The sequence below is a fragment of the Thunnus albacares genome, chromosome 9 (genome assembly GCF_914725855.1).
Source record: "Thunnus albacares chromosome 9, fThuAlb1.1, whole genome shotgun sequence".
Lineage (NCBI taxonomy): Eukaryota > Metazoa > Chordata > Actinopteri > Scombriformes > Scombridae > Thunnus > Thunnus albacares.
Window position 1 is genome coordinate 2,185,918 of NC_058114.1, and position 11,646 is coordinate 2,197,563.

Consider the following 11,646-nt stretch of genomic DNA (forward strand, 5'->3'; position numbering starts at 1 on the left):
CTATTGGATAGTTGCTTGATAATGTTTATATAAGGTAACGATTATTAAAATTATGTTTTTGTAAGCCATTTTCACATGATCCTATTTTTTGTACAGTATCAAACCAATATTTTTACCAGGAATTTACTGTAAATAGATGAGATAATCACATACAATTAAAGCCTAAAGCTCTCAAGATACCATTAATGGGTGTTAAAGGAGGATAATTTGAATATAATTTTACATAATCTTTTTGTGTTTTACAACCAGAAATTTGTGCTTTGATGGGGCAGTCTTAAGGATAAATTAGATAATTCTATGAATTTACAAAAGAATACTGTATAAAACAAGCCATTATTTAAATTTTAAGGTATTTCTGCAATGTTTTTCATTTTTTGTGCACATTTATACATTTATTTAGCATTCTAGCAATATTTTATATTTTTTTGTTTTTATTTTACAACAGTTGGACTGTAAAAATGCAGAAATGTCTACAGTAAATATCTGTATTTAAGAAAAAAAATTCTTTGTAGAATAACTAAAGTTTTTTTACCGTTATTTGACAGTGTTTTTTTTTTTTTTACTTTTTTAACTTTTTTTTTTTACATGAAGTAAAAAAAACAGAAAGTTGCCTTGATTTTACATTTAGTAATAGGATGTGTATTATTTGTATTTTTACATAGAATTCAATGTATTGTAATATTCAAGACCATTAAGTAATTGAAAAATCCTGTTCAAAAACTAATATTCCATTATATTAATTTACAGATTACAGTCTTTATTTTATGGTGAATATTTTTAATAAAAATAATTTACTGTGTTTTTATGGCATTTACACTTAATGTAGAAAAAAAACTGTAAAATAATACAGTAAATTTCTGTGAAATTACTTTTTTTTTTTTTTTTTTACAATGTACTTTAATGATCAGGTTTTAATCAGATGTTCTTGGACTCATATATAACCATGGTGTTTTCTATATAACAGGTGTGTTGATTTTGATTTTTTCTTAGCACTGTTTTTGAAGTTTATATAAGAACACAATGCACTTTATATGAAATTTGTTTTGCTGTAAGCTTCGTAGTAGTGAAAAATAAAACTGTCACCTGAATACAATCACAAAGTGGAACTGATTGTGTTGGTAGAAACTTGCATCTCACTTGTACACTATACTAATACTATTAAATAAACACTATGAAATCTAATATATGTTTATTTTGGTGGCTAATTTACAAGATATTCATGTGCTCTACACAGTTTTGCAGCAAAACACTGATAGATGTCAAACTACAACTTTGGAAAGCTGCTGACAGCATTAAATTTAAAAAATGTTGGTCCAAAGATTTATATTTTGATCTCCCTGTACGTCTGATAACTATTTATTTGACTATTCTTGCATAGTTTCCCAAGAAGTTTCATGGAAATCATTTTATTTGCTTACAATTAGAAACTTCCTTGACGAAAGGCTCCATTTAAACCTGAGTCAGGATTTATTCATTATAGAAAACTTTATTCTCTGTTTATCCACAAACTGAAAGAAAGACAGAATCTCAGGTGAGATTTGAAAACTTTACAGCAGCTAGTTACAGAGCAGCACATTACCTTCAGGTTTCTACATATTCATTGTGACATTCTATGATATGTTAATTTTAAATATTAATTTTGGTCTCAGATTTATAGTGACATAATCTATCAATAAAATAAAGTGTAAAAAGCAAAGAAAAAATCATGATACAGTCCGGTTTCAGGCAAATCAGCAAATGCATATTCAGTAAAGTTTTTAGCAGAGTCAGGTTCTTTATGTGTGTGTGTATGTATGTGCCCACATGCGCCTATGAAAGATGTGATAACCCCGGGGTTACCCTCTGTTTTGGTGGTTGTGTCTTTCACCTATGTTTAGTTATGTTCCAGGTTGTTTGGAACAAGTACACATACACATTATTACACGTTATTTTGGTCATGCACAAAAAATTCCCCTCCCAAAGTTAAAGCCAAACCTACACCCTTGGTTTGAATATTCAAATACATGTACTTAACATCACAGCAAGCTGCTTCAGACTAGTATTCAGAGAACTACGGAGTAAAGGAAACAGCAGGATAATGAGGTGAGTAGCTGCCTCTGCATTTTAATCAATATATAAAATCTTATTTTAGAGCATCAGAATACAAAATATTAACATTATGGCTCTTGCAAGTTAATGACGACATTTTTATTATCAGTCAGTGTTGCTGAGTTCTTACTTCCTTTTTTCTTGTTCCATTTCGTCTGTTCTTTCTTTTGCCTTTAATTCACTCCGTTTTATTATATTTTATGTTTCTTGCTTTTTTTCTATCTTCCATATTACCTTTGAACAAGGGTCATGGTCAAGATTTTAAAAAATACTGAGGTCATGAGTCACCTGGTGCAACTCCACCGTCATGGTACGTTTGAACCGTTTGTTCTTTCGGTACAACTGACACAGACAGAAACCGGAGACAGGTCGTTTTTTTGTTTTATAAATTTTGGGCAAAAAACAAAAAACACAAATTCAGCTTGATTTCTTGTTTTCTGTTCTTACTGACAGAATAAATTCACCATTCAATGTTTCATTTTCATTGGTGGGTGGGCCTTCAGCGCCCTCTTGTCTCTGATTGGCCAGTGTGCTCTATCAGTTATGTTTGCGCTGTACTCTTCAAAATAATCGTTCCACTTCTTTGCCTTTAAAAAGTGTAATTTCAACACAAAATATATAGACAGACAGACCTTTAGCCTCTAATAATTGATTATAGTTATAGTTAATAATTTATTATGACCAACAATGAGAGTACAATGTTTTTATATCAAATGAACAAGCTGTCTTTCATTTTAAAATATTCGGTTTGTGCATAAAGTAATGCAACAGCGTTTTATTGTATTGCCGGTTCATGTGCAGCTGAGTGACCATAACGCATCATGTCTATTTTGTAAATGAAAGCACTGTAGTAAGTTTTCTTCAGGATGTACTGTGGACACTAAAGTCTGCTCTCAATAATTAGATCGGTGGCAAAGAACCAACAGCAAGCACGCTGAAAGTAAGTACAAAATATGACCAGCAGGTGTCGCACTTGGTAAATCTCTTCATCAATGTGTTTGTACACTCAATATCTCAAAAAATAAATATAAATGTGGAGATGCTGACAGCTAGACAAAAACAAAACAGATAGGTATCTATAGATTTTTGCAGTGAATAATCTACAGAGACAGTGAGCATCATATGAAGCCTCAACTATTGTGCAGTAAATCTGTTAAGTACAAATGTAGTCATTCTGCTTGAGTAGACATGAAAACTAGGAGGTTCATTTTACTAGACCACATCAGGTAGGATGAATCTCTAACCAGTATGCAGAATTACACTGAGTGTGTTTTGGCTCCATGTGATCACAGCTGATGGAGGCAACAGTCCAGTGAGAGCTTGAGTCCAACTGATACAGGCTGGATGAGATGTCCAAAGCAGATTTACTGCACAATAGTTGAGGCTTCATATGATGCACACTATCTCTGTAGGTCATTCCCTGCATAAACGCCTATCTATAGATGCCTATCTGTCTTTTTGTTTGTGTTTGTTTTGGGGTTTTTTTGTTTTGTTTTTTGTAGCTGTCAACATCTCCACATTTCTATTTATTTTCTTACTCATTGAGTTACAAACCTATTGATGAGGAGGTTCACACACTGCGATGCCTGCTGGTCATTTTTGTAACTACTTTTAACGTGCTTGCTGTCAGTTCAATGCCAGTAAAACTTACTAAAGTGCTGTCATTTACAAAATAAACATAGGGCCAAATCCACAGAAGGATTGCGTGGCTTTTGCGGCCGCTAAACTTGTGCAAATGAGACAAAATGTAATTCACAAAGCACCCACAAAGGGTGAAATGCACCGCAGACTGCGCTGCCAAGCAAATAGCGTCATGGTGCTCCTGTGCCATATTTATGTATGTACATTAGGTGAAAAAAAAATGACCGTATTCTGGTTTCTTTTATTTATGTAGTGCCAAATCACAACAAAAGTCATCTCAGGACACTTTTCACATAGAGCAGGTCAAGACCGTACTCTTTAATTTACAGAGACCCAACAATTCCCCCATGAGCAAGCACTTGGCGACAGCGGTAAGGAAAAACTCCCTTTTAACGGGTAGAAACCTCAAGCAGAATCCGGCTTTTGGTGGGCGGCCATCTGCTTTGACCGGTTGGGTTGAGAGAGAGAAAGAAAGAGGGAAAGGGGGAGGAGGGGCGGGGGACAGAATAACAACAATCATAACAATAACAATAAGTAGCAATAGCCAGGGAAGGACGCCAACAGGACTGCGAAGGACCGCGAAGGCTCGGCCTTCAACCCAGGGTTTCCTGCAAGATGAGAAAGTACAAAAAACTCCGGGGAAGAAGCAAAGTTAGTGACATGCATTGATGTTACATGAATGCATACAGATGGAGAGGAGGTGGAGGAGTGCATCATGGGAAGTCCCCCAGCAGTCTAGGCCTATAGCAGCATAACTAAGGGCTGATCCAAGGCGAGCCTGGTCGGCTCTAACTATAAGCTTTATCAAAAAGGAAAGTTTTAAGCCTACTCTTAAACATAGAGAAGGTGTCTGCACCCCGGACCGAATCTGGAAGATGGTTCCACAAGAGAGGAGCCTGATAGCTGAAGGCTCTGCCTCCCATTCTACTTTTAAAGACTGTAGGAACCACCAGTAAGCCTGCATACTGGGAGCGCAGTGTTCTAGTGGGGTAATACTGTACTATGAGCTCTTCAAGATATGATGGTGCCTGACCATTGAGGGCTTTGTAAGTTAGGAGAAGGATTTTAAATTCTATTCTAGATTTTACAGGAACCCAATGTAGTGAAGCTAAAATGGGAGAAATGTGATCTCTTTTTCTAGTTTTAGTCAGTACACGTGCAGCTGGTCATGCTGGTCACCAGCCTGGTCACACACTGCTGTGGGATGGCATCTCATTCTTCAACCAGCATTTGTCAGTTTGTGGGGGTTTATCAGAGACTACCTCCAGAGTTTGGGAGTGGAGAGGACGGAATGGCCTGCCTGCAGTCTTGACCTCAACCCCATTGAACACTTGTGGGATCAGCTTGGGCGTGCTGTTCGTGCCAGAGTGACTAACACAACCACGTTGGCTGACTTGTGACAAATGCTGGTTGAAGAATGGGATGCCATCCCACAGCAGTGTGTGACCAGGCTGGTGAGCAGCATGAGGAGGAGGTGCCAGGCTGTTGTGGCTGTGTATGGTTCTTCCACACGCTACTGAGGCTCCTGTTTGTTAAATGAATAAATTGTTAAATTGCCAATATGTCTTGTTTCTTCAAACTTCAATCATCCAATCCACCAAACACCAAACAAGAGGCAATGGCAGAATAAGCTGTTTGGCATTGGCAGAGAAGATCTGGCATATTTTTCATGGGCGCAACCCACATACTCAGCTCTACTGCTCATCCCAAAAAAGCATGTTCCTCACAAATGTGGCACCATTTAAAAGGGAAATAAACAGGCTTTCCAACGGTATAAGATTTATTGCCAAGAAGCATTGTTACAACAAAGAAATAATCTACCAAACACAAATTTCCTTACTTTTTGTGCTATGTTTATATATATAATTATTCTTTACTTGTTAAAAAAAGTCTTATTCTTCCTCTTTATTTTAACTGATCGGTTGTTATCTGTCAATTTCATCCTACTTTTTTCTTTTTTTTGCCTAAAAATGTTTTAAAACATAGTGTAAAGTATCAGAATCAACCATTAAAACCCACCATGTGTATTTAAGTGTAATAATGTTTTAATAAGATCTTCCTCAGTAGCTACAGCTCTACTTTCAGTCATCTTTCCTTCCCTCATTTTGTCCACATCTCCTCCCTTCATTTCTCTATTTCATTCTTTCTGTCTTCCCTGTTCTCTTTTCCCTCCATTTATTCCCTTCCTCTCTGTCTTTCAGCTCACTTCTCCATGTCTTAACTTCAGTCACTTTTGTCTTTTCCTTCTGTCCTCTCACTGCCTTCCTGCCTTTTTTCCTTTTTTCCTTCAGATTCTTATTTTCTCGTCTCTTGCTTCCTTCATTCACATCTATTCATTGTGCCTGTGTTTGTTGCTTCCTTCTTTTTTCCTCTGAACAGGGCAAACAGGTGAGGGATCCAAATGCAGACACTACAGATAGACAGGTTGAATGAAAGGGGCTTTGATGCTCAAATCAAAAGACAGGCTTACAGGTAGTCAGCAGGGAGACAATCCAAATTGGGGGAAATATACAAATATACAAATATAAAGGGACGGGGCAGGTAGGTCATAAAACAGCAGTTCCTATTGTTGATATTCTTGCCATAAAAACAACAGGAATACATAAGCGTCAGGATAAGAATCAGGAACGCATAGTATCAGGATGGCTAGAAAGCAAATGTCCCATGAGGCAACATGGATGAACTGGCAGGGAATGAATGACTGAGACCGGTAAACGCACTGGGGAGCTAATGAGGGAATGTGCAGCAGGTGCAGACAATTAGGGAGTGGAAACAAGTGAGCATATGGGTGTGATAACCAGGTAGAAAATCCGGGAGAATCTTGTCAACAGATAGAGAATGGCAAGGCCAGAAGAGTGTGGGACTGAAGGTAGGGACAGAGGCAGAAAGGGCGAGAGAAACACAAACAAGAATCATGACAGAACAAATCAACATACAAAACATATCAAGCTTCAGAGCATATTATATTGACATGCTGTTGATGTTATTTTTATTCTCCATCAGTGCTGCTCAGAGTCAGTCAATACTGGAGGCCAAACTGAAGGCCCTGGAGTGCCACTTCACGTGGGACATCAACCTAAGCAGGACCAAACTTTTCCGTCTTAGGGACAAGCTGGAGGACATCGGCACTGAGGAGGGAAACAGCTGGCTGGGTCACATTTACAACCTGCAGGGGTACATTCACTACCAGCTTGGCTTCACTGAAGATGCCCGGTGTTTCTTCAGTAGGGCTGCAGAGGCCTTCTGCCAGTTGAGAAAAACTGTCTCAGATGAAGGTCCCTGGTTGGTGGTAAACTATGGGAACCTGGCTTGGCTGCACCACCACCTGGGAGAACAAGCAGAGAGTCAGACTTACCTGTCAAAAGTCGAAACCCTGCTGAAAGAATACCCATCTCCATCCCTGGACGAGCTCCATCCAGAGATCTACGCTGAAAAAGCCTGGACCCTGATGAAGTTTGGCAAAGACAAAAGGTTGCTGGTTGCAGATTACTTCCAGAGAGCCATCAGGATTCAGCCCGACATGGTGGAGTGGAACACCAGCCATGTCATAGCATTAGTGAATGTTCAAAAGTATGGCAACACACCAGTGGGAGAAGACATCCTGGAGGAAATGAGAATGGCCAAGGAACAGGATCCAGAGAACTTGTACCTTGCTGTTCTCGACCTTGAGCAGCGTGCTAGGAAAGGAGAAAGAATTGAAGATGAAGCACAGGAGTTAGCCAGAAAGGTTTTGAAGAATCCTGTCAGCAGCTACAGTGGTATGAAAGAGTTATTATGGGTTTACAGAAAATATGTATCTGTTGATGAAGCTATTGCTCTGGCAGAGGAAGCTCTGGAAAAACATCCAGATAATTGTTTCCTGAAGACTTGTGCTGCACTCTGCTACAAATGGAGGATCGTTTTTCACAGTGACAGTCATCTAAAGCAAAGCACAACAGACAGAGCAATTAGTCTCCATAAAGAAGTCATTTCTCTTTACCCTCATTCATCACTTCTGAAGAAGATAACCCTTGCAAATATATACGCAAAGTCAAATCACGACTTGGCTGAAGCTGAGCAGATTTACCAGGAACTGCTAGAAAGCCATCTGGAACCTGCAGAGAAACAGATGCTCTACAACTGCTACGCAAAATACTTGCAGTTTGATCGACGAGATTACAACAGGTCAATAGAATATCACATGAAGGCGGCAGAAATACCGCAACAATCCTTCTTACGATACAATAGCATCAAAGTTCTGAAGAAGATTAAAAAAAGAAACAGGAGCCCAATATGTGGAGAAATAGAGGAGTTCCTGGCCAAGCTGGAAGTCAAGAAATCCTAAATCTTGTAGAAACTGTAGGTATTCTATTACCTAAAAAAATCGGTTCATATTCATCATTCTGATTTTATACACATTGGAAAAACTTGCAGAAAAGATTTGTTGAAGTTACAGAAAAGAATACTTCAAATAATTTTACAGACAATTGTGTGACAAAAGTCAATGGTTCACATATGTCTTGCAATTAAAATGTGTGAACGTATTAATGATGATAATAAACTTTATTTATATAGCACTTTTCAAAACAACCATTACAAAGTGCTTCACAAACAAGAACAAAAAAAGAAAAGTAATCACATACAAAATCACAGTCAGCAAATGAAATAACACATAAAACAGTTAAAAGTAATGATAAAAATAATCAATAAAAGTACACAGAAAAGTAACATTAAATAAGTAACATATAGAATAATTAAGAAAAAGCCATGCGGTAGAAGTAAGCTTTGAGAGATGATTTAGCAGAAGGCAGTGAATTTTCTAGTTTAAGTTCCTCTGGTAAGCTGTTCCAAAAGGTTGGAGCTTATCAGAGGATCTCGAGCTAAATGCTGGTGAGTAATGAGTTAGGAGCTCAGCCAGGTAGCTCGGTGCCATACCATTCAGGGCGTTGAAAGTCAAGACTAAAATTTTAAAATCAATTACAAAATGGACAGGCAGCAGTGAAGGGAAGCCAAAATATGATTATGCTTTCTTGATTTTAACATTTGAGAAATGATAAAAGCATGAATCACTCTTTGAATATTATTAAACAAAATAAAAGATCTAATTCTAGAGATATTTCTCAATTGGGAAAAACTCATCTGAGCCTTTTAACATGAGACTCGAGGTTATGGTCTAAAATAACTCCAAGGTTTTTGAGAGTGGGTACAACATGCTGAGCTAGAGAACCAAGAGCAGGCAGAACTTGGCCATGAGTGTGCTCAGGGGCTATAATAAGGATTTCCATCTTGGAGGAGTTAAACTGAAGAAAATTTACTGCCATCCAATCCTTAACCATAGCTAGGCAATTATGTAGGGAAGATAACTTAGCTGATCCAGAAGGTTTGCAGGACAAGTACAGCTGAGTATCATCTGCGTAGCAATGAAATGAAATATGACATTCTTTGATAATGTGGCCCAAAGGGAGTAAATAAAGAGAAAATAAAATTGGTCCTAGAATGGAGCCCTGTTGCTCCCCATACATAGACAATGTTTGAGAGGAGGTAAAGCCATCAACGCACACAATCAATTTTCTGTTAGGAAACTATTAGGAAAAACCACTGGAGGGAGAATTTTTTTCCCCCTGCTCTCAATAATATTTTACTGAAGTTTACCTGGGACATGAAGTTTAGAAACATGTCATGTATGATTAATTCGTTGATGGTTTCAAAGTTGTAGAAGGTTTATTTTTACACTATAGTAGAAGTAATGGAAGACAAAAGCTGCTGGAATGAAGAAAAAGCACATTAAAATATCTGAAAAACTATAGATTTGCATTGAAAATGGTCAGCAGTAATAATGTATATCTGATTTGAAGGAAACAAGCTAAATCATTAATAACACTGGGATGGTCTCTGAAATGACATGCACTGTTAACATGTTAAAATGTCATTAACACTGTCCTGTAGGTTACATTACTGATGCTGATAGATTTTGATCAGATGTTGTATTTTAACACCTGAACTCATATATAACCATGGTCCTTGTTATATTCCTGTTGTGTTGATTTTTTTGTCTTAGCACTGTATTTGAAGTTTATATAAGAACATAACGTACTTTATATGAAATTTGTTTTGCTGTAAGCTTTGTGGTAGTGAAACAGAAAAGTGATTAGTAATGCAGATCTGCCAACCCTGGATGAATTTTTTGAGTACCACTTCCGCGACCTAGATATGTCAGATGCAAATCACTGCTGTTCACACAATGAATTATTGTACATAATTCGCATACATGCAGCAGTCAAACAGACAAAAATTTGAGGGATTCACTGTTATGACAATTCTTGATACCAACAGATTGTTTACAGAAATATGTGCAGATGCCACTACTGGCGTACCGGCGTACTTTAATGTCAAAATGCGTACAGGTTGGCAGGTCTGGCAATGTAATGGTAAATATGATGTATAACCTGAATATAATCACATAGTGGAACTGATTGTGTGTGTTGAAATGTATTCACTATACTAATACTATTAAATATACACTATTAAATCTTCTGCAAGTTTGTTTTGGTGGTTTATTTACATGAAATTCATGTTCTCTACACAGTTTTGCAGCACTGCACACAAAACACTGATAGACGTCAAACTACACCTTTGGAAAGCTGCTGCCCACATTAAATTTAAAAACTCCAAAACAAGCAAAATGTTGGTCCAAAGATTCAATATTTTATGTTGTGTTTTCATACACTTTAATTTATTATTTTCTCAATATATTTCCTGGAAATAATGGTTTAATATGCTAGCAATTATACTGGGAAAATTGAAACTTCCTTGAAGAAAGGCTCCATTTAAACACAATGGAAAATTAATTCATTATTTAAAACTTTACTCTTCATGTATGTTCAATGGTATCCTAGTATGTAGGCAAATTTCACATTTTTGCATTTTCAGCTACTCTAACTCAAGCAAATCATCAAATGGAATTCATTAAATAACAGTGTGCTAATTGAACACTTTCTACTTTCTCAATAATTATCAACAATTTACATAGTTATTTACAGCTCCTTAAAGAGCCAAAAAACATTAAAAAACATAATACAACAATGAGATTTCATCAAGAGAGCAAAAGCAAAAAAATCTACATCAAGACAGACCTATAAAAGTTATTTGTAATTGTCTTTACAATTGTTATTATATAATAATAATAATAATAATAATAATATAAAATCTGTACAAAAATTGACAATACATTGGTTTATTTTTAATGTTAAATAATAAAATTGTTTCAGAAACATTTAAACTTTAGAGGATTGTCTTTTCCATCATGCCCATTATGGGATATTACCTTTATCAAATTCACATTACAACAGTGGATAAGTTGTTCAACTATGTTGTTTGAGAACATTGGTTTAACTTTGGCAATATTTCGGATTAGTAAATAACAAGATTGAACCAGACTCTTGATGTGTTGATTGAAGTTGAGGTACTAATCAAAATTAACTCCCGAGCAAGTTTAAAAGTCATTTGTCAGTGGTCCAAGATGGGGGTGACGCTGTTAGAACTATGATCAAATCAAATTTAGACGTGTCCACAGATGAGAGTAATTCCTCTGTGTAAGTACTACAAATGGATTTACAGCTATGGGTTCACTAGACTGTTGATGGTATGAAAGAGGAATCTTGAGTTTTGCTAGATTAGAAAAGTAAGACAGTCTCTCACTCTTTATCAGTAAATGATATGAAGATAATAACTTCCTCATGTGGAGCCAATGACCTTGAAGTCATTCTACATTCTCTTTTCAGTTTTCGAATATCTTTATTCATCCAGGGCCTTGGGTCAGAGGGCCGACAGGACCAAACCCTGACAAGAAATAATTCAAAAAAAGGGAGAACATGCCTCTACTCAATAGAAACCTACAGAAAAAGAAACTTACCACAATAGAAACTTATGGAAAAGGAA

The 11,646-nt window shown here is 36.7% G+C and overlaps 1 protein-coding gene across 1 annotated transcript; it reads left to right on the top strand.

Moving 5' to 3' along the window:
- The first annotated feature begins 6,513 nt into the window (after nucleotides 1-6,513).
- LOC122989021 (interferon-induced protein with tetratricopeptide repeats 1B-like) lies at nucleotides 6,514-8,053 on the top strand. Its single transcript, XM_044361698.1, has 2 exons — nucleotides 6,514-6,530; nucleotides 6,733-8,053. The coding sequence occupies exons 1-2, from the start codon at nucleotides 6,514-6,516 to the stop codon at nucleotides 8,051-8,053; spliced, it is 1,338 nt and encodes a 445-aa protein (XP_044217633.1).
- The last annotated feature ends 3,593 nt before the right edge of the window (nucleotides 8,054-11,646 follow it).